The 26255-nt window shown below is 52.1% G+C and overlaps 2 protein-coding genes across 2 annotated transcripts in view; one reads left to right on the top strand and one right to left on the bottom strand.

Moving 5' to 3' along the window:
* Window positions 1-3282: 3282 nt before the first annotated feature.
* On the bottom strand, window positions 3283-12529 carry HRK (harakiri, BCL2 interacting protein). The gene is made up of 2 exons (XM_064674664.1): window positions 11209-12529; window positions 3283-4006 (listed from the first exon to the last, which is right to left on the bottom strand). The coding sequence occupies exon 1, from the start codon at window positions 11508-11510 to the stop codon at window positions 11256-11258; it is 255 nt and encodes an 84-aa protein (XP_064530734.1). The 5' UTR covers window positions 11511-12529; the 3' UTR covers window positions 3283-4006; window positions 11209-11255.
* Window positions 12530-14632: 2103 nt separating this feature from the next.
* FBXW8 (F-box and WD repeat domain containing 8) overlaps window positions 14633-26255 on the top strand; it is a 56241-nt gene continuing 44618 nt past the window's right edge. The window contains 6 exon segments of the mRNA XM_064674659.1: window positions 14633-14775; window positions 14777-14871; window positions 14874-14919; window positions 14921-15263; window positions 18208-18312; window positions 25944-26108. Coding sequence (XP_064530729.1) covers window positions 14648-14775; window positions 14777-14871; window positions 14874-14919; window positions 14921-15263; window positions 18208-18312; window positions 25944-26108 — 882 coding nt within the window. The 5' untranslated portion in view covers window positions 14633-14647.

Raw genomic sequence — 26255 nt, 5'->3', positions numbered from 1 at the left:
GGGGTGGGATGGGCAAGTCCAGCTCACCCCCAGCCCAGGGGGACACGGAAACGGGGCTGAGTCCGAGGCCTGGACTGCAAATCCCATTTGCTGGGAGAGAAGTGGCTCCAAGGAATGTTGTGCAGATGCTGTTCACCTGCTGGGGGGTGGGAAACAGCCAAAAGTTTGGACCTGGGCAGAAAATGTATGTCCAGGATTTAATGTGGAGCCACAGGTAGTTTGTTATTCACATGTTGGGCTCCTGTCGACATCCTGGACAGATGTTTTAAAACCATTTCTAGGAAAATTCAATATTAAGGTGGATGTACCTTTGTGTCCTCACTTTGTGGGCCGTTTTGCACGTGGCAGTGCAGTTTTCCAGCAGGGAATTGCCTCATTCCAGGCTCTGTGGACACAGAGACTGCAGCAGTTGAACCAGTTCTGTCTGCACTGGGGTTGATCAGCAGGAACAGTCTCTGCCTCTGCCGGGGGTTTAAGACCCCTGTAATTTTACTGTGATACAGAAACGTGATTTTAGTGTGACACAGAGACAGAACAAACTCACAACTGGGATGGAATTGATTCAAGAAGTGTTGGTGATTGCAGGGAATTCTTCAGTGTCGGGCTGGGCTGGATGAGGGCGATCCCTGCCCGGTGCTCTGCAGCAGCAGTGGGATGGGTTTGTCCTCCCTCATCACTCACAGCTCCCCGATTTGGGTGATTTGCTGCGTGTTTGTGTTGGTGACGCCTCTCCTGGGCACACAGAGGTGTCTGACAGGAGGCCTGGTCCCATTCCTGATGTTTTTACCACTAAAAATAATTCTGGGAGCAGAGGGCGGGCTGTGGGATGGATGTGCCAAACCCCGGGCTGGGTGTCAGGGGGCAGCCCGGGACTGACCCGGCCAAAGCTCAGCAGCACCACAGGAGGTGACCAGCAGCCCACGCTGGGCTGCTTTTTCCCCTTGGAATACAGAATTCCAGCCTGTGCTGGGAGCTGCCTTGGCCGAGAGCTGCTTTAAAAATTCATCCAGGCTTTCCCCGCAGCCGCGCGGGCGGCGGGAGCGCAGACAATGATCTCAGCCCGCCCCGCTCCCGCTGAAACCCGAGCCGCAGCCTTTTGTTTTCCCTTTGGAAAGCGCTCCCTGGTCTTCCCAGCTGATCGAAACCCGGGGCTGTGAGAAAACAAACGGGGGGGAGAGAGGAACTGTGCTGGTTTCCTGCCCACGAGGAGGGTACAGACGCTGCCCGGCTGCGGCAGGGCAGGGAATTCACGGGGAATTCACAGGGAATTCGCAGGGAGTTCACAGCATGCTTCCCTTGCCTGTACAAACATCACCCGGGGGGAGAGCAGATCTTCTAAAAACGATAAAAACACCCCCTCGTCAAAAAACGGCGGCAATTCAACAATAGCAATTACACCAGAAAATGTAAGGCTTCGACAAATCCGTGCCCTCTAGTAAGGAATTCCAGTTCTGTACAGGGAATTCTGGCTATAAAACTCCAAAATTAACCCTCATTTCATGCTAAACATCCAGTTTGGAACTACAAAAGTGAAGCAAATCAGGATTTGGGGCACTGGAGCTGCTCTGGATTCCACCTGGGAAGCACCCCAGGTTTGGCTGTTCCACGGCAGCACCACGTGGCTTTAACTTTTTTGCTGAGTGTTTGGAAGCAGCCAGGAGACCAATCCCCTGGGAGTTCTGAGGTTTGGGAATCTGACAGAGGGTTGGGACAGAGGGAGAACAGCCAAGCTCTGCCCTGAGGCTCATCCCCTGATTTCAGGGGCTTTCCCGAGGTGGGGCCTCGATGGCAAGGACAGAACTTCCTCCCCTTTTCCATGGCTGAGCTGTTCCAGGGGAATTGCCTCTGTGGGAAGGACACCAGGAGCAGCCTGGAGGCTGCAGGGGCAGGAGAACCAGGGGCACTGCACAGGGAAAATGGATAATGCATATTCCAGGGAGGAGTTAGTTACATTCAGAGCTGATAGAGGTGAGGAACCTGTGCCCTCGGAGGGAGCTGTCCCAGGACTGCCTGGGGACACCCCACGGGCTGGGGAAGGAGGACAGACCTGCAGGTGCCACATCCAGCCTTCCCCCAGCAGTGATTCCTGCTCTGATGGCACTGTGGGATTCCACACACACACAGTTCCACCTCTGAGTGACTTGCAGAAACTCCTGTTTTTAAGACACTGCCCAGTCCGGCACTGGCAGCACTGCTGGGATCACTGCTGGGATCACTGCTGGAATCACTGCTGGAATCACTGCTGGGATCACTGCTGGAATCACTGCTGGAATCACTGCTGGAATCACATGAGGCTCCTCCTCTTGCCAGAAGAATTTGTACTTATTTCAGCAGGAGACTGAGCTGGGAAGGGGTTCAGGATGCCGAGGATTACTGAGCATCAGGCCAAAAACAGCAGGAAAAGGTTTCCCGGGGTCCTGAGACCACCCAAAGGCTCTGGACAGACAAGCAGGGAGCTCCAGATCCCTCCCAGCACCCAGAGCTCCTCACTGGGAACCACCTGCCCTGCCAGCACAGCCCTGGGGCTGTCTGGGGATCAATAACACCCAGGAACTGGCTGATCAATATATGGATTGATCAGTATTGGGCTCAAACTCGGCAGGGAATTTTTGATAAGGGGAGAATTCGGCTTTCAGGTTCCTTGGAAACCTTTCTCCTGCAGCAGTGAAAATGCTGGATGAACATTCAGCTTCTTCCTGGGCTGGGAGAGGGGTGGGAAGTGTTTTTAAAGGACAAGGAGCCAAACTTCCTTTGGAAATCAGGTTCTAACATTCTTTGAAAATGCCCCCCCTGCCACGGGAGGGTGAATTTTCTGGTGGAAATATCAGAAGCTTGGAAAAAATGTTCCTAAAAAACCTGTGCCCAGTCATTCCTGTGAGTAGGATCTGGTGATAAGGGACCCAAAATCTGACAGGTAGTTTTGGCTGCAGTGAAAAAAGTGCTCAGTACCAGACTGAAAAAAAGCCCTTTGATTTCTAAGGCCAAGTTCTCCTGTTATCCCCTGCTCTAGTGATTAGAGTTCTCTCCCCTGGGTCACAGCATTTGGGACTGCTTAAACCACCATCCAGGAGAATTCCCAGCTCTGGAGCTGCAGGAAATGCTGCACCAGCAGACCTTGATGTGGAAAGAGCTGCTGTGTCCTTTCCACCTCAGTGAATGCTGCAAACTGTCAGAAGAAAAAAAAACAACTGCTCCAAAGAAAAAAAAAGAGTTTTATAAAGTTCTGGGGGTAGATCATCTGGTTTAAATTTCTGCAGAGATTGAAAGAAAGAAAAAAAAATAGCACCTTCTCAACAAGTCTTATTATTTCTTTTTTTTTTTTTTTGCTATCTTGTGTATAAATATCAATAACCAAAATAGATCTTTCCTCGTCCCACGCTTCTGAACATCCTCTTGAGGGGGGGGAAACCGTAGCACCACAGAGAGAGAGAGGCAGTTTAGCCCCGGCCAAATATTTAAAACGTAGCACCAGAGAAACTAAAGTCAGAGGAAAAAAAGAAAAAAAAAGCCGATCCCCCCTGGTGCCGGAGCGTCAATATTTACACACTCCCCGCCGCCAGCCCGGCATTCCAAGGGGTCGTTACTCGGCACGGACAGGGCAGCGCTCCTCCTGCCCCAGGAGCAGGGGCGGTGTTCCAGCGGGGAGACCCCCAGCCCGGGAGGAGATCCCCCCCGGCCCGGGATACACCGCCGGCACTACAGGGAATGTCGCTTACGTTCTCACCACGAGGCATGCACGGGCAACTCTGCTTACAGGAGGGTTTACATTCTTCTATATATAAGCATTTTTTTTTGTGTGTGTGTCTCTGGTTTTGCTGCTGGGCCCTTGAACAGCTCCTTTCCGTGCAAAATCCTTCTTTTCACGTCGCCCAAAGCACTTCCAGCATCTCCCCAACTTCTTTTCTTTATCTCTCCACCCCTTTTCACAGCTGCTGCTCGGGCTCTGGATTTTCCCTGGAGGAAAAGGGGAAACAATTTTCTCCAAGGGCACAGGGTTTGCTCCAGCCTAAGAAAGCAAAAAAGAACTGGGTGTTAATTATGTCGATGCACTGGGTACAATAAAAGCTTCTTTTTAATTTATGCTTGAAGCCTCCCCTAAAGTTGCAGACAGGAGTTTGTGGGGGGGAAGGTTTGTGGCTCAGCACCCTCAGCCCTGTGCAGGGTTTCTGGTGAGCTCTCACTTCACCAGGCTCCTTCTTCTGGGTGCTCCATCCTCATTTCCATCCCGTTAACACAGATGTTAACTCCTTGGGAAGCCATTCGTTTTGTCACAGGTAGGAAAGGGGGTGCTTGGAGTATCACAGGAGACTGGGAGAACTCACTCATTCCTGGATCTGCCACTGATTAGATTTGTGGCCTGGGGCAAACCACTGCTTCAGTTCTGCTGCAAAATGAGGGCACTAATAACTTATTTGCCTCATAGGTGGGCTGGGAGCCTTAATTAATAAAGTGCTCAGAGAAAAGCACCCATCTAAGTGCAAATTAGCAGGAGAGCAGCCCAAGGGGCATCTGCTCTGAAACCCCCATTTCCCAGCGTTTATCCCTGGCTGGGGAAGGTCCCATCGTTCACCGGCTGTGACAATGAGCGATCTGAGAGAAACCTCCCCGGGATGAGGTGACTTCACCCGGCTGGGAGGGAGGAGGGGCAGGCAGTGCCCGTGCAACCGCGGCAGCTCTGGAGTCAGAGTGTAATTAGGGCCGGCAAACAGCTCTGGGGCAGATCCTGCACGGCCTAAACTCCGGAATCACTTCCCTCCCTGGTCGTGCCAGTGTGAAGGTTACTGGGATAGGGCGACTGGGCTGAGCTGAACCCCAGCAAAGGAGGCAAACTGTGCTGCTGCCACGGCCTCTGAGCAGAATCCAGAATATCCTGAGTTGGAAGGGACTCCCAAGGGTCATCCAGTCCAAATCCTGTCCCTGCACAGACACCCCAACAGTCCCACCCTAACCAAACCCTCCCTGAGCTCTGCCAGCCCATGGGCCGTGACCGTTCCCTGGGGAGCCTGTGCAGTGCCCGTTCCAGCAACCTGGAATGTCTCTGGTTCTGCCAGGGAAGATTGAACCCTACCTGCTTTACCCCAGTTACTGCCAGCTGTGCACACAGGATGGGGCATTCCCAAGCTCTCCTTCACTCAGTTTCCAGCCTTGCCTTCTGGTTTTTAGGGATCTGCAGCCCCAGTGGGAACAGCTCGAAGGACGCACGCTGGAGTCAATCATCCAGGCACGGAGCACAATTCCAGGGGCTCACTGTTATCGAGGATACACCAGTCAGGCACAGTCCCAGGGCTGCTGCACCTCCATGCTCACGGGTTCCCACATCTCCAGAACTACTGGAAGTATCCTGAGAGTGTTTCTGCAGGGCTGCTTGGCTTTTTTGGCAGAAGGTAAAAAGGAAAGGTGTTTGCTGTGTGAGAAAGCACAGCCACGCTAACCCCAGCTACACAAACCCATCCAGCTGGGCAGAGAGCTGGCAAAGAGCTGTCAGAACCAGCCCAGAGGCTGAAGTGTGTCCCTGCCTGCATTCCCGGGACACAGCCCTTCCTGCTGGAGGATCTCACCTCCACCGGCACAGCCACACGCTCCGGACACACACTCAGCACCACGGATCTCTCCAGGCCTGCCAAACACCCCCAGGAGGGGATTTGGGCACCTGCACTCTGCACACGAGATGCCAAAATTCCCCCCCCTCGGGGTGGGAGAGCAGGGCACGACCCGAGCTGGGAGGAGGAGCCCCCGCTGCCGTTCCTGCCCCCTGAGGGGAGGCATTCACTCCAGTCCCACTGCAATAAAGAGTTCAGGAGTTGATTGAAGGGTTTCCTCTGAAGCAAAACCATCTAACCCTGATTTATTATTTCTCCTGTAGCAGCACTTCCAATTGCCATCCATGAACCCTTGTCCTGCTGTGCCACCCGTGGCCGGCAACAGATCATCCGTGGTGTCACCGTATTTCACCAACTGCCTCCCCCGTGTCACTTAACGCACAGAAAATCCATAAAAACCTGTAAAAGTTGATAAATCCGAGAACATCTTGAACTCCCTGCGATAAATCTGCCCCGGGGCAGGCAGAGAGAGCTCAGCACAACGTTTATGCACCTCACAAGCCCCTTTCTGAGAGCTTAAATGGCTCTTTAAAGTTTTGCATCAGCCCCGTGCCCGGCCTGTGCACGAAGGTGAATTTTCATGGAAAGAATAAAAGAGGACCCCAGAATCCTGGCCTTCAGCCCATCTCTCAATAAACCAATTTTGAATATCCTGGGCTGTGTTAAAGCCATTTCTGGGTGCATATTGGCTGCACTGCCAGTATCTGACTCATTAATGGAATATACTTGGAGCCAAATTCTGATCTCATTTACAGCACCGTAAATCCAGGGCAACCCAATTGACTTCAGTGGAGTTACTCCAAATTTCCCACAATAGGCACTCAGCAGACAGAGCAAAACTCGGTGCTTTGGGTCTGAAACAGGCTGGGGAAAGCCAAACTACATCCCATTTGTAATTCCAGGGTGCATAGTAAGCTGGAAAGGGAGCCAGCACGTCCCTTCTGTAGAGCTGCTGAAAAATTGATTACTTTATGTGTCATTCTTTAAAATGTTGAAACTTTGAGGGGGGGGACTGTCCACAAATATCAACACTTCTCATTTACTTATAAAATAACAGGAATTACAGCTGAGTTCCTATGTGAAAACTGCACTGTCTGTTGAAAACATGGACTGAAGTGATAAGAAAAAAAATAACTTCCTCTGAATTTTTTTCACGGGAACCAACATTCCCTTTGGTGAAGTATTTCTTTCTGCCTGGACATTTAGGGAGACCTCTCAGAAAGCTGCTCTCAGCCATCGCACCTATTAAGCAATAAGGTTGTGAGAGGACAAATCAAAAGCACCTCAGGCAAGGCCGCCACATCCCGCTGCTTTAACAGACAATTACTCAATTCCTCGGAATTCTCCAGCCTGAAATCCCACCGTTCCATCCCACAACTCGCTAAACTGCTGTTCACAGAAAAAGAAAAGTCAGGCTGCTCTTCTCGGGGGATGCGGAGTGGGACGGGGTGGGGGGTCCCATCTCAGCACTTCTTTGACTAATCTTTCTTCAGGGAGGGGAGGCAAAGCCGCGCTTAAGCCGTAGGAGAGTCTGAGCTCACAGCCCCTGGAGCAGCTCGGGAAAAGGAGTTGTGCTCGCGGCTACTGTGTCAGCGTGGAACCGCTCGATTTAAATGGATTACACGGGCCGCTCCCTTGGCACGCGTCCCACCCCTAATAAACAAAATAACAGTTATTGATACGTTTAAAGGGAAAAATAGATTGGAGGGCTCGCGGTGCTGCGGGCGAGCCGGAGGCAGGGACGGGACGAGGCGGCCTCGCTCCCTCTGCTCACCCAGCAGCAGGTTAATGAGAAAACAAGGGCTGGGCAGGAGCCCCGGCAAATTCCCAAGCAGCCGCTCTCCGCGAACACTCACACTTCATTAGCAGCTCCGCGGGAGACGGAACGGGCACTTGGAACACCGAAAAACAATTAGGAGGGGGCTCAAGAGAGGGAGGAAGAGGAGAACTGCTCGGGAGATCTTTGCGCAGGAAGAGCAGGGAACCCAGGCAGTAAAGAAATACATCGAGGCTCCAGTCTTTCCACGAAGGAAGTCCACCTGTGGAATGAGCCTTTTCTGGGCTGCTGTTTGTCTGTGAAAACTCTGCTGCCTGTTTGTCGTGAGAAGGTTTTCCTTGAGCAATTTGACCGTGAAGTTGGAGTGAGGGTGGCAGGGACTGTTGGCACCTTGGAGCAACTGGGAAGAGCTCCTTCTTCCTCAGTTATCCAGCAGGACAAACAGCAGTGCCTCACTCTTTGTGCTAGAGAAACACACGCTGGATGTTTGTCCTCCCGCAGAACCGCACTGCCTCCGGTCCTCGGTCTGCTCTGTGCCCCTGCACGGCTCAGTGTGACACCTCCAGAAATCTTCCCAGCCCGGCTTTAACACAGATAATTAACTGCACTGAGACTTTGGACAGAGTGGCTCTGCATGAACCCCGCAGCAAACAGTGGGGGGAACTCCTGGCAACACGGCGGGCACGGAACCAGGCTGGTGGAGCTGGCAGGGACGAGCAGGGCTGGATTTTAATACTCTGCCACTCCTGAACTAACAGAGCGAAATACAAGTGTCCCCGTGTGCCAAACTGGCACCTGACAACTGCACTTCATGTCCTGGTTGGAGATTCAAGGTGATGTCAGATTATAAATTCTAAAACTAAGGATTCAGCCCCAAACCCCAGGCTCGGTCCACAGATGCCAGTTGGTCACGTGCAGCGGCCCTAATCCTGCTCTCCCTGGCATCCCCCGGGGGCTGTGAGAGCAGGACAGGTTCCCTGGAGCACAGGATTATTCCCTGAGCTGTGCTGTTGTGGGAAGCCACACGGACCTGAGGGAACAACCACCAACCTCCCGCCTCAGAAACAGTTTGTACGCTCACAGCAGCCAACACAAACCCTACTACTGCTTGGAAAAGCAGGAGGGGAACTCTGGTAGTAAACCCAGCTGACAATGGCCTTTGACTTCTCTATTCCTTCTGCAAGCACCAGATCACGAGACAAATGCTGACTCTGCAGCATCCTCATTAACTGTATGAGTTACTCTCTTCTTACCAGCCATTCCAAGAAATCCCATGCTCAGAGCCTGGACTTCCCAGCTTGTTGCAGAACAATGTTATTGTCACTGCAGAGTTCTCTGAGGGTGGCAGAAAAATACATACTTTGTTCAGAAATACTCTGCACAGTTAATGAAAGACTGTTGTCTTACCTCATCTCTAAGCCTAACAGCTCTCTGCACTATCACTCAGGCTCTGAGACAGTCAGAAACCTCCACTGGTGGGAGCAAATTACAGCATGAAAAGATTCCTAATGGCAAAAATAACCCCAGAAACTGAGGTGTAGACGATGCAGTTAATCATTCTGGGGTTGGGCTGTATTTTCACCTGCAGCTGGGTCACTCGTGCCTCACAGAAGTGTGACAGCAGACAGGCTGCACACAGGGGGAACCAGGAGACTGTCAGGAGCCTGTTAATCCTCACATCTTTATTCCTCAGACTGCTTCCCATCACACACCGGGATCTTCTTTTCAGACTCACATTTGTATTTGTGGCCACGAAGCCCCCGAGCATTTGGAGGCGTTTGGAGGCAGCTCAGCACGTCCTGTGTGCAGCAGCCTTGGAAGCTGCGAGGCAGGACCAGGACGGCGCGTGCCGGAGCAGCCTCGGAGGCACTGGGATAATGTCTGGCTTTTCCACAGTGTCCTCAGCAAAGCCATTTATGAGTAACTGGTTATTGGTGGGCCTGAAGTGCAGAAATGGAGGTGAGGGCTTCAGAGTCAAGAGCAGAAGAGATCGGGGGAAAGAACACTGTCTGCTCAACAGGGCTATGGAAACCTTCACAAAAAACCAGGAATCCAAACAGCTTCGGCCTCGTGGGATTGTCAGGGACTCTGGGCTGACTGTGTGCATGGATCCACGGGCTCCTTCTGCCAGCCCTTCTCACCTGCCACCTCCTCCTGGGATTAAGTCCCAGACTGGGCAGGGAGGAAATTCCCCAGCTTGTGAGAAGGAAAAGAGCACTTGAGACACTAAGTAAGGGAGATCACTGCACTTCCCCCTTGGATCCCAACTTTTTTTCAAGGTCAGAGAGGCCAGCAAGCCAGATGGGTGGGGTTGTTTCCAAACACTACAACCAAATGTGCCACAAACTGATGGGAAGGGAGAGGTGTGTTCACACTGCTCCTGAGCACAGCCCCACACCACTGACACCACCCCCGAGGGCTTTGCTGGGCACAGCTCTTCGGGCACTATCCAGAGCCTGATTTTATAGAAACTGAGGCTTTGATTCATCAAAAAAAACACCCCAGGTTTGTTCTGGTCTTGTTTCATAAAACACCTTTCCAAAGGTGACCAGTGGAATCTCCTGACGGACACAGCAGCTGTGGCTCAGAGGGATGACAACAATGATCCCCCCCAAACCAGTGCACACACACACAGTGCAAACACGGACCTGTTGGAAAACCTTATTTTTAAACTCTCTGCTATCCCTACATTCCCTCCACACCCCCCTATCCAAGCTGGTGGGATATGAGTGCATGCTGAAAGTTGTACATGCACTTTAAGTCTTCCCTGAACACAGATAGACATTGGGGATGTTTATGATGCAATTTAAAGCAGCCAAGACAAGAACCCCTGCTCCTCAGGTCTGTGGGGACAAATTCACAACCCAGAGGATTTCAGAGCATCCAAAATCCCTGAGGTGACCCCATGTATGCTCAGTAAGGCATTATCCGACACGCAGAGCCAGGCACAGCCAGTCAATGTCCCGGGCTGCCCCGCTGGATGGTCCTGTGGGGATATCCCACCACCCAGCCACCTTAGCAATGGGTGCCCCACAGCACCCGTGGGTCTAGAGCCCACCAGGGAACGGCAGGACACAGGGAAAGCCCCTCCCCAGACAAGAGAGGGCTGGAGGCTCGGCAGGAACGGGTGTGCAGGGCACCCTCAGCTCCCGGGGCCAGCAGTCAGGGCGATGCGGGACCTGCTCCGACCTCCCTGAGCTGCCGGCAGGGAGCTGGAACTGCCCCACGGGGGCAAGGACGGCCCCGGGCAGAGGGGAGGCACCGCGGGGGAACCGTGAAAGTTTGGGGACAGGGAAAGGGGGCGTTTGGGGTGTCCTGGGAAAGGAGACAGGGAGAAGCAAAAGGAGATGGAGAGGAGAGAGGGAAGGAGGAAAGGGAGAGAGGAGAGAGGTCAGTGCGACCTAGCAACACCGGTACCGGCAGCCCAAGGAGAGGGAGAAGATGAGGGAGATGGAGAGGGGTCGCGGTCAGTGCGACCTGGTAGCGCCGGTACTGGTAGTCCAGAGACAGGGAAGGAGAAGGAAAGCGAGGGAAGGAGAGAGGAGGGAAAGGGGTCGGGGTCAGCGCGACCTGGCAGCGCCGGTACCGGCAGCCCAGGGAGAGGGAGAAGAAGTAGAGGGGCCGGGGTCGGTGCGAGTCGGCAGCGCCTGTACTGCCCGTGTCTCCCTGCACTCCCGCATCACCGTCCGCAGCCCGGCGGGTACCGCGGACAGCGCGCTCCGCCAAGCCGAGCCCCGGGGCCGGATCCCTGCGGCCGGACCAAGCCCCTGCCCCTTGCGGAGCCTCGCCCCGTCCCCGTCCCATCCCCGTCCCGTGCCATCCCCTACCCACCTGTTGCGCGTCCCGCCTGCTCCCCGCTCCGTGCGGCGCCGCTCTCCCTAGAGGCTCCTCCTGCGGATCAGCCAGGCCAGCGCGGCCGCGGGCGTGAGCGCGCAGAGCAGCCCCGCCACGGCGGCCAGGCGGCGGGCGGCCGAGGGCCCGCGGCCCCGCGCCTTGCGCCGCTGCTCCAGCTCATCGCCCAGGCGGCGCAGGCGGGCGGCGACCCGGCGGGCGGCGGCCTCGGGCCGGGCGGCGCGGCCGGGCCCGCAGGGGCTGCAGGGCGCGGGGGGGCCGCGCAGCGCGCACGGGCACATGGCTGGGTGCGCTCCGCTCGCACACAGCCCGCGGAGTGTGCGCCGGGCGGGACCGGCCGCGGGGCGGGGGGGACCGCGGTTACATCAGCCCCCGCGGGGCGGGGCCGGGAGGGCTGCGGGAGGGGGGAGACGGAGCGGGGATGGGGGAACGGGGCACGGGGGTCGGGTGGTGGGGCCGTCTGGTGTCCGGGGGGGTGGGAGCTTGGTGGGACAGGGTGGAGATGGGGGGACAGTGTGGGGATGGAGGGGACAGCGTGGAGATGGAGGGGACAGTGTGGGGATGGAGGGGACAGTGTGGGGATGGAGGGGACAGCGTGGGGATAGAGGGGACAGTGTGGGGATGGAGGGGACAGCGTGGGGATGGAGGGGACAGCGTGGGGATGGAGGGACATGGGGGAATGAGGGAACAGTGTGGGGATGGGGGGGACAGCATGGGGATGGGGGGGACATTGGGGAACGGGGGGATATGGGGGAACAGGGACTGTGTGGTGGGGCGTTCTGGTATCCAGGGAGGGTGTGGGATTCTGGTGGGACAGTGTGGGGATGGAAGGGACAGTGTGGAGATGGGGGGACAGTGTGGAGATGGAGGGACTGTGAGGATGGAGAGACATGGGGGAATGGGGGGCATGGGGGGACGGGGACTGTGTGGTGGGGCGTTCTGGTGTCCAGGGAGGGTGTGGGATTCTGGTGGGACAGTGTGGGGGTGGGGGGGACAGCGTGGGGATGGGCAGGACAGTGTGGGGATGGGCAGGACAACATGGGGATGGGGGGACAGTGCAGTGACAGAGTGGGACAGAGGGACATGGGGAGAATGGGGGGACATGGAGAGTATGGGGGAAACAGTGTTCATGTGGTGGGGCATTTTGGTATCCAGGGGTGGCGTGGGAGTTTGATGGGACAGCATAGGGATGGGGGAATAGCATGGGGATGGAGGGACAGTGTGGGGATGGAGAGACAGTGTGGGAGTGGAGGGGACAGTGTGGGGATGGAGGGACATTGGGGAACGGGGGGAGTGGAGGTAACAGTGCTTGTATGGTGGAACGTTTTGGTATCCAGGAATGGTGTGAAAGTTTGATGGGAAGTTTGAGGTGGAAGGGACAGTGTGGGGACTGTGGGGATGGATAGACAGCATAAAGATAGAGGGGACAGTGTGGGGAAGGAGGGACAGTGTGGGATCGAGGAGACAGGGTGGGGATGCAGGGGACAGTGTGGGGATAGAGGGGACAGCACAGGGATGCAGATGACAGTGTGGGATAAAGGGGAGAGTGGGGATGCAGGTGACAGTGTGGGATGGAGAGACAGCAGGAGAATGCAGGAGACAGCGGGGCTGGAGGAGGGGACAGCGAGGAGATGCAGGGGGGCAGTGAGGGGATTACACAGAGCCGGAGCTGATTTCATCACCCACAGCATTACGGATTCGGATCACATTTCAGGCGGCCGAGGAAGGAGCAGCCCCAGCACTGACCCAGGGCAGAGCCTCCCCCCTGCCGGTGCACAGGGCTGGGACCCCTGGGCATGACCTCACCACACACCAGGGGCTGGGACCATGGGCATGACCCCCCACCACACACCAGGGGCTGGGACCCCTGGGCATGACCCCCCACCACACACCAGGGGCTGGGACCATGGGCAGGACCCCCCACCACACACCAGGGGCTGGGACCATGGGCAGGACCCCCACCACACACCAGCCCCGGGATGGCAGCACGGGCTCCCTGCAGCTCCCTGTGGGGCAGGGATCACCCCAAACTGGCCTGGTTTACCCCTGCCTTGCAGGGAGGCTGCTGCCACCCTCTTGGCAAATCACCCTGGTCTTACAAAGGGGTCTAGAGAGACCCTCCTGGGGCTCCCTTTCTTCCCAACCATCCCTCCTTGGAGCAGCCCTGCATCTCAATACTGGGGCAGCTCCTGCTCTGCAATCCCTCCCCTGGCAGGGCTCCCCGTGGTCAGTGTGTGCACCCCAGGGTGATCCTCCTCTGAGTCCAAGGGATTCTTTTATAGGGAAAATAAGTCATAGCATCACAGAATGGTTTGGGTTGGAAGGGACCTTAAAACTCACCCCATCCCACGCCCTGCCATGGGCAGGGACACCTTCCACTAGCCCAGGTTGCTCCAAGCCCTGTCCAAACTGGCCTTGGACACTTCCAGGGATGGGACAGCCACAGCTTGTCTGGGCAACCTTTGCCAGGGCCTGACCACCCTCACATGGAACAATTTCTTCCCAATGGCCCCTCACCCACCACTCTTTTGCATGGTTACTAAATGCAGGACCTTCTCCCCTAAATGAGGTTGGTTGGGTTCTCCCTGGAATCCCAACCACCTGTTTGTGTTTGTTAAGCTGGGTTTTATAAACTGCAGGGATAACAACAAGCTTCAAAGGAGGAGAGCCAGCAAGTGGCCACTGAGGAAGCTGGAGGTGGACACAAGGGTGAGGGTACCCTCAGCTGCTGCTGAGAGTAAGGGCTGTGTTTTAACCTGTTCACCAGAGCCCAGCAAGGACTGTTTGACTTATACAGACAGGTCACTCACCTGTTTTATTTCCTTGAAGACTCCACAGAAGTCGTGCTGAAGACATGAACACTCGTGGCCTCTCCCTCCCCTGGGCAGCAGCACTGGCTGAAGCAGCAGCAGCTCCACATTTGTGGTTCAGCATCATTTGAAACACAGCCTTCGATCCCCAGGGTGGGTTGACACTGGAGAGATGCTGAGCCAACGTCGTGTCCTCCCAAAAGTGCCATGAAAGGGGTAGCTCTGGGGCTGTGGTGGCAGCAGGAGGAGAGGCCTGTGTTTGAGCAGCAAAACACCCAGCAGGTGTGGCGGGCACCCTAGAGGTGGCACCACCCTTGCCCACCAGCTTGGTTCAGACTTGGCGAACAGAACGGAAAAAATGACCCAAGCGGGGTTTATCCATCACCCAGAGCAGCCACTTCTACAGACAACCACCTGCACGGGCTGGGCACGGCTGTGAGGGGACTCTGGGCTCCCAGTGAGACCTGCCCTCGCCCCTGCCATGGCTGAGGGGGCTGAAGGGACTCAGGGCTCCCAGTGAGACCTGCCCTCGCCCTGGCTATGGCAGAGGGGGCTGAGGGAGCTGAAGGGACTCAGGGCTCCCAGCGGGCCCTGCCCTCGCCCGGGCCATGGCTGAGGGGGCTGAGGGTTCCCAAGCGGGACCCTGCCCTGGCCCTGGCTATGGCTGAGAGCTCCCAGCAGGGCACAGACAGACCCTGCCCTCGCCGCGGCCTCTCTCGGCCGCCCGCGGCTCTCCAGGGCAGGGCCCTCAGGCCGCCATCGCGGTCCCCGTGTGGGGACCACGAAATGCCGGCGGCGACCCCATCGCGGCCGCGCTCCCGGCCCCGGCCCGCCCCGGTGGAACGTTGTGTGCGCGGAACGCGCGGGCGCGGGGCGCGGTTTCCTCGCCGGGCCGGCCCCGCCGCCATGGCCGCCGTGCCGGCGGAGCTGAGGCGGCCTCAGGAGCGGCCGGAGCGGGCGGGGGGCGCGAAGCGGCCGCGGCGGGAGGAGCGGCCCCGGGAGGAGCGGCCCCGGGAGGAGCGGCCCCGGGACGAGCGGCCCCGGGACGAGCGGCCCCGGGAGGAGCCCCCGGCCGAGCCCGGGTACCTGGCGCTGGCCCGCGGGCTGCTGGCCGGCGGCGCCCCGGCCCTGCGCGGCCCCGCGCCCGCCCGCCCCGCCGGGGAGCCCGCGGGGGACGGAGCCGGCGATGGCGACGATCTGCTGGGGCAGCTCATCCGAGACCTGGTAGGGCCGTGCGGGGCCGGCGGTCCTGCCCCGGGCACAGGGGCGGGCAGGGGCAGGAGGGGCCGTGCTGGGGCCCGTTCCCGGAGCGGAGAGAGCGGCTCGGCTGTGCCCGGCCCGGGAAGGGGATGCTGGTTTTGGGTTCCTCTCTGCTTGTTAAAACCTCAGCTTCCGAGCGTATCCCACTTACAAAGGTTTAACCCTCCCAAATCTGCTTTTCCCATGTCGTCCTTGTGCGTCCCTTCCGCCTCAGGGTATTCCGTGAGTCTTTAATGGCCCAGGGTGGGATTGTCGCCTCGTCCCCTGCAGGGCCGGGAGTTCCGTGACCCCCTTCCAACTCTGGATATTCCATGGCTCTGTAAATAGTATTTTATTTTTGCTCTTAAAAACCTTAGAAGAAGGGAAAGGGAGCTGTTTGTGCCTGAAAATTGCGGATAAGGAGGCAGTTGCTTACTTGGGCTCTTTGGTGCCCGTGCAGTAATTAGGGATATCCCGCCTTGTGACACGTAATAAGAAAACAAGCTTTAATTCTTTAAATAAAGGAGTTAATTTGGAAATAGTCTTAAATACAGCTCTGAACCAGATAAAAGTTATTTTGGTAAATCCTCTGAAAGCCATAGAGGTTTTTATTTACAGCGCATGAAAACTAGGGGGGAAACCCATTTTCTTGTTTCTCGCTCACCTCCCTGTGACTAATTACTCTTTGCTTAAAAAAAATTAAAAGGAGCAGATTAAATTTCTGTCTGCAAGGCACAAATTAATCCATTTACAGAATTAGTGCTCCATTAGCACACAGGAGCCCGCATCTGTCTCAGAGGGGATGGTTGTATTTGAGTTCTGGATTCATTCCAGTAGACTTTTAGACAGGCTGGTGCTGACTTAACATCCCTGCTTGCTTGTGCTGAGGACAAGCTGCTGGGGTTTTTGGGAGGTGGGAAGACGTTGATCTGCCTCTTATTTTAGGATGGCATTAGAATGGAATCACTAGGAGCTTGTGCTCTGTCGTCGTCTCAGTTGTTTGCCTTCAGAAAGTGAGGAAGATCCCAAATCGGGATCATCTCCTGCCTCTTGGCACTTGCCTCTCCCTGGTACCTTTGTGTCTTTGTAGGTCTCTTCTACAATTGCTTCTCGTTTAATGGACCCTTTGCAGTACAAATGTAGAAGAAAAAGAGGCAATTCTGGGTTTATTGGAAGGAAGGTATAAATTATATTACAGATTGATAAAAAAAAAAATCATCTCTGTCTGTTTTTTTCTGATTTTCCCCACCTTTTCTTGAGAGCACCGGAGGTCTTGCCTGTTGTGTCTGCAGTCAGTCAGTCCTGATGACACCTCTGTCTGTCCAGACAGAGCAGGATCTGCTGGTTGGAAGTGAGTCAACTCCAATTTGGAAGCAGCATATCCATGGTGGTGCCGTGCCTGAGCTCATGAGCCTGGAGCTTAACAGTCCTTGCCCAATGGCTCCTCTGATTTGTTTGGGCAGCTCCGGGATGGCTCCTGGATCCGGGTGGATTCACATCTGGCCAGCTTGGAGCCTTGTCTGCCTGTTCCCTTTGTGTTTTGCCTTTGGTGTCCCCTCTGGAAACGGATGGGATTTAAATCACAGCAGGGCAAACAATCTCCCTGCAGAGCCACAGCGGGGAGTGGAGCCAGCGATCCTCGGGCAGGGGGAAAGGAAGGGAAAGGGAGCTGTTTGGGCAGGAAAATTGTCCTGGTTTAAGTAACTTTAGAGCTAGTGTGAGGCTCCAGTCTGCATAAATCGGTGTTTTGTTGCTAAAAAGACCTGATGGGAACGTTGCCCGTGTTTGTGTTGTGTAAACACTGACTTGCTGTAGAATATCTTTTGCATTAAAAACCTCCCCACAACCACATTGTACTGTGATTTCCCTGAGTAACTCTGCTTTAAATAAACCCAGGATTGCCTTTTTTTTTTCTACTTTGGTCCTGAAAAAGGTCCAGGTTTAAAGGAGAGGGTGTAGTTCTAGAAGAGACCTACCAAAACAAATAAAGGTATCAGAGACAGGGAAGTGCCAAGAGGCAGGAGAGGATCCTGATTTGGGATCTTCCTGACTTTCTGAAGGCAGACAATGGAGAGTGGTTTTAACTGAGCAGCTGGTTTTGTGCCTGGGGATGGATGGAGAGTGATAAGGTGTTCAGGAGCACCTGGGGAGGGACAGAAGACAGGAGAGAACACTGGAGAGCAAAAAGGGTGACACAGAAATGATCAGAATGGGCTGGTTCTATTTTATTGCACAGTATTAAAATTTGGAATATCCAGGCAGTGTGAGAGAGAAGACAGATTTTGTTGTGATAACTGCAGGAAGAATATGTAATAATTATGCAGTTAAACAAAACACATCTAGGAAGAAAATCCATGTGCTGCATTTAGCTGTTAGTGTAAATTGATGGATTTGGTTCTAAATTTGTGGTTGAGATACTCGATCAGTTAAAAGCAGGAACATTTCATATTAAAAAGACATTAATATGTCACTAATGAAAGAAACTGTAACATCATCTCCCATTCGGTTTTACATCAAAATATTTGTTCATTTTCCCAACCTCTGTGTTTGAAATCCTGTAAGTGAAATTAATAATGGGAAGGTGTCTTCAAAATGCTTATTTATTGGGTCTGTTTGGCACTGGAACATTAGATAAAAGATTTTCCTAGAGCTTGTGCTTTGCCTTTCAGACTTCAGATCAGCCTTACAGTTCTTCTCAGTTTGCTTTTTAGCTCCACTTAACCACCTAATATTCTTTACCTGCCTCAGAACAAAGAGTAGCTGGGTACCTGGTTGTTCTGATGTTCCAATAAAGGGAGGAGAGGCAGAATAACTCCTTTTTTTATGGAGCTGTGGTGGCACTGAGGGCCACCTCTCTCCATACTGTGGTAACTTCTCCCGCTCTCAAGCTGTGCTCTAAAGAAAATTATTTTCTCTTTTTCCTTCCCAGAATGAAATCAATGAGGTTCCTTTCTTTGATGTGCAGCTGCCCTATGAGCTGGCACTGAAGATATTCCAGTACCTGGGCAGGGCTGAGTTGGGAAGGTGTGCTCAGGTAAGTGCTGCTGGCACTTGGATTCTCTGCCACCACCTCAAATGGGCAGAAACAATCAAGAAACAGCCACCTTGATGCAGGGAAGGTGGGTGGCAGCCCCAGTTACTTACAGGAAACACTTCCAAAGCTGAGTATTGAGAAATAATCCATGAGCTGGGTTTATAGCTGCAGTTGAGTAGAGTTAAATAAAACATTTGTGGCTCGGCCAGAAGCAAAGCCTTAAAATTTCAAATGAATATTGCAGAGATATTTTGATTCAAGTGAGTGTGTTCAGAAGCAAGTGAGTGTCTTGCTGCAATATTTAGAACTTGGCAGTGCTGAGGGCATGGCAAGAGCTGTTCCTCACACTTCTGTGTGTGCCTGGAAATTGGAATAGTAACTTTTTGTCTGTAGTGTTTTCATGTGAGGCTAAATTCTTAAGTGACTCTGATTTCCTCACCCCCAGCCCCACGAGGGGTTTATATTTTGATTTAGTGATACTTTCAGATGATGCATTCACCAGTTTATGTTTATAAACTGCCTGTCTTTTCAAGTAGCTTTATGAGACACTCACACCTCACTCTATGTGGGGTTGTTCAGCCTCTTTATTTCCTTTCTTCACACACTGAATGATGAACCTCCTCTCTGGATGAGCCAACAAAGCAAACTTAATTGGGAAGTGCTGATTACCCAGTGAAATGAAGTAGAATATTGTGGGGACTCACTGCCAGCTTCTCCCGTGGCCACTATTCAGGGTTCCGGGCTGGTGCTCATTAATTTATGTACAAAGCACATCTTGCAGCTTCACAAAAATCCAACCCAAACCATTCTTTGTGTTACAAACAGTCCAGAGAAAGAAATGTTAGTGTGTAAAGACAGGATTGACAGACAGGGTCGGCTGTGGGTGGTAAAACAGGCACAAATATTCCCCAAATGGCCCAGGCATTGAAAGGAAATTGGGCTTGTCGTGTTCAGTGTGAGCACATCATAGTGTTAAACAGCTACAGGTGGTTATTGCTTAAAACTTTGACTTTCTAATGCCTTTTAGCAACAAGGGCTGTTAAAAGAAAATTAATTCCTCGTGCAGGGCTGCTGTTGCAGAGGAGAGAATTCCTGAGGATTGTTTTTTTGAGGCTGTCCAGGAGACTGAAGCTTTCAGATATGCTCAAGTTTCTGTCATTTGAGGTAGAGATAAACCATCAGTGAAGGCCACATCCCATGAAATGGAACAGGCTTGCATTTCTGAAGTGGATTAGTTTGAGGTTATTCCTTCCCTCTCTTTTCTTTTTGCCCCTTGGGCACGATGACTTTACCTCATGGCACGGGAAAAAGGTTGGCTGAGGAAAGGGCTGCTGCTTGGGGCTGCTCTTGATTTCTCTTTCTCTCTCTCACTTTGGTTTTTATCTCGAACCTGTTCTCTTAAGATGTGTTTTAACACATTTTTTTCCACATTTTAACGTGTAATTTTCCACATTTGTCCTTCTCCTCCTCCTCCCAAACCATTGTTCCTGTGTGGCAGCTGAGCCAGTGCCCAGGTTTTTACAGGGCTTTCCCAGGGAGATGGATATCCAGGGCAGAGCTGGCTTCTTTTTAAGCATTCAAATGAAAAGCAAAGCCATAAAAATAAATCCCATTTTCATTTTTCTCTTGGTGGTTTTGATTTTGAAGGGGAGGGAAGCCCTCTTCTGCTCCATGGAAAACCCTGCTGCTTTACAGCCTTATCCTAGAAAGGTTGCTTTTTATTAAGGTGCCTTGGGATTTTAGGGAAATCGGGCCAGTGAGTGGAATTGGCATCAGGATCCATGTGAGAGCCTTTGGAGAAAACCTGTTTGCTTAGTTCTTGATGCCAAATTGGTAACCAACTAACAGGAAAGTAGCCTGACTTCAAAGCCTCTTTGAGATTTAATCACACCACGGGCTGCCTGCAGGACTTTAACTTCACCCTGATATTTCCCTCTCCCTCACTTCCCCACAGCTTTGCTTTGATTTTTTTTTTTTTGGGATTAGTACCATAAAACACAAAATACCTGTGTGGCACTTGAAAATCCCAGATCCTTGTGCAGCCCTTAAATTGTGGTGCCCTCAGCTCCTGAGCTCTGGTGGGTGACATTCAGCAGCATCCAGCAGATACCTGTTGGTGTCCCAAGTTTGGAATCCAAGGAGAAAGGTATCCAGGGCTTAAAGTGTCCCCAGAACAGGCAAAATTTCCCCTTTGCTCTGTGCCAACCCTGTGAGCACCTTTTGATTGTGTTCTGCCCAGAAATATCTGTGCCAGGAGCAGGAGTAGGAGCAGGCTTGGGAACAGTCACTTCTTCCTCATGGTTGTGATGTAGAGGAGAAAAAAACCCTAATCCCTTGGGACACCACAATTGTGACAAACTGAAATGCACCACAGGTTCTTGTGTTATTTGGAGCTGAAACTGCAGAAATAATTAACTTTACTCATGGCCCGAGGACCTGCTCTTCATGCTGTAAAACAAGAGGATGTGTCTCACCTGTGAACTTCTCCATGTACTTACAGTTGTTGATTTTTAGTAAATACCAGAGACTGGAATTGCATTTTGTGGTGTGAAATGCTCCTGGGCAGTAGTGCTGAATTTTGGCAATGCTGAGGCAGTTTAGTTTCTGAACAGATCAGTGGGAAATTCCCTTGACCTGTTGTTATGTTTTCATCTTGGGGAAGGGTTGGAAGTGTTTACCAACACAGTTGTTTATGTATCTAGGGCAAGGGAGGCTGTTTCTAGGAATTTAGGAAGAATTGTCGTGCATGAATCAAGGATTTCAGCTGCTTGAGGGCTTCTGGAATTGTCAAACTGTTATGCTTTTGGTGTTTATACAATTAAAGAAGAAAATCTCATGTGTATTTTGAAAGGATGGAGATCAGCCCTGGGGAGGAGGATTTTTGGGGGGCTGGTGGATGAGGGGCTGGACCTGCCCCAGCACCCAGACCCCCCCCGTGCCCTGGGCTGATCCCCCAGCGTGGGCAGCAGGGCAGGGGGGATTCTGCCCCTCTGCCCCCTCGGGTGAGACCCCCCTGCAGAGCTGCTCCAGCCCTGGGAACAGCACAGGGAGGACGTGGAGCTGCTGGAGAGAGTCCAGAGGAGGCCCCGGAGACGCTGCCAGGGCTGGAGCCCCTCTGCTCTGGAGCCAGGCTGGGAGAGCTGGGGGGGTTCACCTGGAGAAGAGAAGGCTCCAGGGAGAGCTGAGAGCCCCTTGCAGGGCCTAAAGGGGCTCCAGGAGAGCTGGAGAGGGACTGGGGACAAGGGATGGAGGGACAGGACACAGGGAATGGCTTCCCACTGCCAGAGGGCAGGGACAGATGGGAGATTGGGAAGGAATTCCTGGCTGTGAGGGTGGGGAGGCCCTGGCCCAGGTTGCCCAGAGAAGCTGTGGCTGCCCCTGGATCCCTGGAAGTGTCCAAGGCCAGGTTGGAGGAGTCTTGGAGCAACCTGGGCTGGTGGAAGGTGTCCCTGCCCATGGCAGGGGGGGGAATAAGATTAAGCTCCCAAACAATTCCATGATTCCATGGGCTGGTTTAGATGAGCTATTAGGAAGAAATTCTTCCCTGTCAGGGTGGTGAGGGGCTGGAATGGATTTCCCACAGGATGCCCCTGGATCCCTGGAAGTGTCCAAGGCCAGGTTGGATGGGGCTTGGATCAACCTGAGCTAGTGGAAGGCGTCCCTGCCCATGGCAGGGGGTGGCACTGGGTGGGCTTTAATGTCCCTTCCAACCCAAACCATTCCACACTTGTGGCTGTGAACTGAAACAATGAGCAGCTTCCATGGGAATGGCTTTGGATTCAGGACTCTTTGGCTCTCTGTGTTGTCCTGGGCTGAAAGTCCAGATAGTTCTAATTGAGGCCCCTGGACTCAGCAAATGAGCCTTGACTGTGTCTTTGTGTGTCTGGGGAAGAAAATAAACCCAGTGAAACAAAAATGCTTATCAGATGGAGAGGGATGAATAAACCTTCATTAGGATTTGAGCCAGTTGATTTAGATGGGATTAGAGGAAATTTAGGATTTGATGGAAGAGGTGGGGCTTTTTTTAGGAGGGGTGGAAAAAAAAATCCCCCACAGGCAAACTCAAATAGCAAAATCTATGTCAGCAGAAGCCTTTGAAGTCCTTCAGAACATTATTACTTGCTGAACTATAAGTTATAAAACCATTCCTGTGTGGAGCTCGGGGGAACCCAAACTTTATGTAGTAAAAAGAAAATAGGAACACTAAAGACAAAATTAAACAGGGGACCCTCAATTTACAAACAGCTCTGTAAGATGTTGTCACTGATGGTTTTTCTGGAGTTTCTGGGCAGTGTAGATTTGGAAACAGTGATGTTTGTAATTCAATAAGAGCTTTGCACATCTCAGCCCCTCCAACACACGGTGGAAATATGGAAATATGGTAAATAAAGCCGGGCCACTCTGGCTTTTGGGGCCTCACCTGAAAGTCTAAGGCAGATCTAATAAAGCTGACTTGGAGCCAAAGGCTGGTTTTAATGCAGCAGCTCACAGTGGTGCTGTAAAGTGAAATGCTTGAGCCTCTTTTATTAGTGATTTCGTGCAGCTGAGGCTCACTCAGTGGGGCTTTTACAAGGGCTTGGCATGCGAGTTTTGGGGCCGTCAGAAAAAGGCTGTGCTGGGGACTCTTTGGAAATCCAGGCTTGTAAAGCAGCAGGATTCGCTGTAATTTGATTTAAAAAAAATCAGAATGGGATAGGATCTTTATTCCCCTGGAAAGTTGAAAAGGCAGTCGAAATTTTATGTAGTTCCCCCCCCTCCCCTCCCCTTTTCTTTTGTTTTACTGCCTTTATAAAATGCTTTTAAGACCTTGAAACTTGAAAGGTCTGTCCAGATATTGTCTGTTTTGGCACGCTCCGAAGGTGTGTGTTTATTTTTGATTTTTGTTTTTTTAAAGCAAGGCAAAAAGAGCTGGCCTGGTTTGGGCTGTGCTGGCTCTGTGTGTGCTCGGCCTGTCCCTCTCTGAACGTGTTCTGGGAGGGGGGCAGAGGTTCCAACCTGCCCCACAGCTGCTCTTTTGGTGTGTCAGCAACAAAGCTGGGTGGATTTCTGGGCTCTTTGAGCAATGAGAGATGTATTTACATTACTTTAAAATCAAATTGAGAGCGAGTTCCTCGCTAAACTCTGATGGTTTGAATTTTGGATGGTGTCTTTTCGTTGCTTTTGAACTTCCTGAGGATGTCCCTGTAGGGACAGGAGCACTAATAAGCACTGCTTTTTTATTGCAGGGTGATGTGATGCTTGAGCAGGCTCAGTGCTGTTTGTGTCATTTAAAGGCATTATTATTGCCCTGTCCAGGTTGTTTTCTCTGTTATAGGATTGTCTGTGTCTCCCAGTTTGAGGTCTCTTGATGATTAACTGGAATATTTCTTTTGCTGCACTCAGATGTTCCCGTTTGAGAGCTGCTCTTGTGTTTAGGTATCAAATCTTAAAAACATTGGCAGGTTATTCCCCCCCCTTTTTTTTTTTTCCATATGGAACTTTTTATTTTCTTTTCCCTGGCAGAAACAGGGCATTGCAGAGGACAGTGTCCCACTGGTTGGGGACTGGACAGTCTGCAGGAGTTCTGTGTGTGTGAGATCTTTGTGCACTTGCTGTGCCCTGAGGAGACCTGTGGGACTCAGGGTCATGGCTTTGGGAGCTTTCTGGCCCTTAGTGCCCTGATGTGGGTGTTCTGGGAGGGCTGACTAGTTCCAAACTCTGAGATTCCCTGATTTGTTTGATAAACTCTGAAGGTTTGAATTTTGGATCGTGTCTTTTTGTTGCTTTTGAACTTCCTGAGAGTGTCCCTGTAGGGACAGGAGCACTAATATTTTTATTACAGGGTGATGTGATGTGTCATGCTTGAGCAGACTCAGTGCTGTTTGTGTCATTTAAAGGCATTATTATTGCCCTGTCCAGGTTGTTTTCTCTGTTACAGGATGGAAGGGGATTGTCTGTGTCTCCCAGTTTGAGGTCTCTTGGTGATTAACTGGAATATTTCTTTTGCTGCACTGGGATATTCCCATTTGAGAGCTGCTCTTGTATTTAGGTATCTTAAAAACATTGGCAGGTTATTCCCCTTCTTTTTTATTTTTCCATATGGAACATTTTTTTTCTTTTCCCTGGCAGAAACAGGGCATTGCAGAGGACAGTGTCCCACTGTCTGGGGACTGGACAGTCTGCAGGAGCTTTGGAACCACGGGTGTGAGATCTTTGTGCACTTGCTGTGCCCTGAGGAGCCCTGTGGGACTCAGGGTCATGGCTTTGGGAGCTTTCTGGCCCTTAATGCCCTGATGTGGGTGTTCTGGGAGGGCTGACTAGTTCCAAACTCTGAGATTCCCTGATTTATTTGAGGCTGTTTTCCTGACCTCTCCATGAGCCTCTTTGCTGCTCCAACAGCTCATGGACTCGTGCAAATCCCCCAACCCAAAGGATCTGATATTTATTCCTCCCCAGATATAATTTCCTGAAGCTGTGCTTTGCATTTGAAAGCTGTGGCTTTAAGTTTGAAGCAGAGGGGGGGGGTGTGGTAATGTGAAAATACAAAGGAGATTAATCTCCTAAAATGGAGAACAAGGAATAACTCCTGTCTCACCTCCCTGTGCCGTGTTGAATCTGTGAGTGAGTCCAGAACAAATGGCAACTAAACACAAAGAGATGGTCCTGGGAGGGGTTGTGTCGGTGGCAGGCCTCGATTCTTGGTGTAATCTTGGGCCTCAAATGGACATTAGATGCTTAATTGTAATTTACTAAAAATGATGTCAGTCTCAGGAGGTTGTTTGGATCTTTTTGGAAACAGAGCACAATTGATTGCTGCTCTCACCACTCCTGGGTTTCATTGGTTACGGCTGTTGTTGTGTTTTTTTTCTTTTTAAATTAAGAATTACAGGGAACAAATGCTACTTAAGTTGGCTCTTACCTCTTGAATCTTTAATTCTGAGCCCACAATTGATTGTGATGAAGCTGTTCTCTCTGGAATGGCCAGCAACTTGAGGCTGCTTCAAAAACTTAATAATTCATTCCTATTTCTGCATACTGTAATACAATAGGTTATAAATCACTAATGTCATACCCCTAATCAGGCATTGTCAGTGGGACTTAGGAGATGTGGTGGTGTGATATGAGAGGGCTTCTTAGCTCCAAATATGAAGATAAATTCATATTTTTCTCTAAGCTTACAGTGCTGCCTTAATTGTTTTGTTGCTCCTTTTCCCTCTGAAGTTTTCCAGTGCACTGATATTTCAGGTTGGCAGTGTGGCCACTAAAGTGGTGTGTGGAGTTTTAGTGGAGTAGAAACTCAGTTGTTTCCAAAAGAACCCACAGAACACAAGCATTTTGTTAAGGGTTTGGGGCTTTTATACCCTCAGTAGTACAAAGGGTGAATAAATATATTTGTTTAGCTAAGAATTTAATCTCAGTGCAGGCCTATATCGACTTAAAAGTTTGTATTTCAGGTGCTATATAAATAATTTTATATTAAATGTAATTTTTACTTATAAATTTAATGTAAAATCATAGAATATCCTGAGTTGGAAGGGAGCCATCAGGATCCAGTCCAACTCCTGGCTCTACACGGGACACCCAGGAGTCCCTCCAAGCGTTGTCCAAACGTGGATATGTGAGACACACGTATCAAAATTGGATTTTTTTAGGTTAGCAGGACGTGGAAAATCCTTGCAGAAGACGAAGTGCTGTGGTACAGGCTGTGCCAGGAGGAGGGATACCTGTTGGATATGAGCATCTCTGACCAGTCCTGCTGGAAGGTCGCCCTCAAGAACTGCCGGGCCCGGGAGCGCACCTTGAAATACAACTGGAAGGTGAGAGGGGGTCTCTTCAGTGGCATCCAGGTGCTGTAGAAAAATGGGAACCTGCTTCCAGCAGGTGGGAGGGAAAAGCTGGAAATAAGTCTCCAAGCAGTTTGTTGGGTTAGAAAGCTGACACTCCTTTATGAAGGGGAATAACTC

This window comes from Pseudopipra pipra, chromosome 18 (assembly GCF_036250125.1).
Source record: "Pseudopipra pipra isolate bDixPip1 chromosome 18, bDixPip1.hap1, whole genome shotgun sequence".
In the NCBI taxonomy this organism is placed as follows: Eukaryota; Metazoa; Chordata; class Aves; order Passeriformes; family Pipridae; genus Pseudopipra; species Pseudopipra pipra.
The sequence above is the reverse complement of the archived record's forward strand: the minus strand, read 5'-3'. Positions and strand labels throughout refer to the sequence as shown.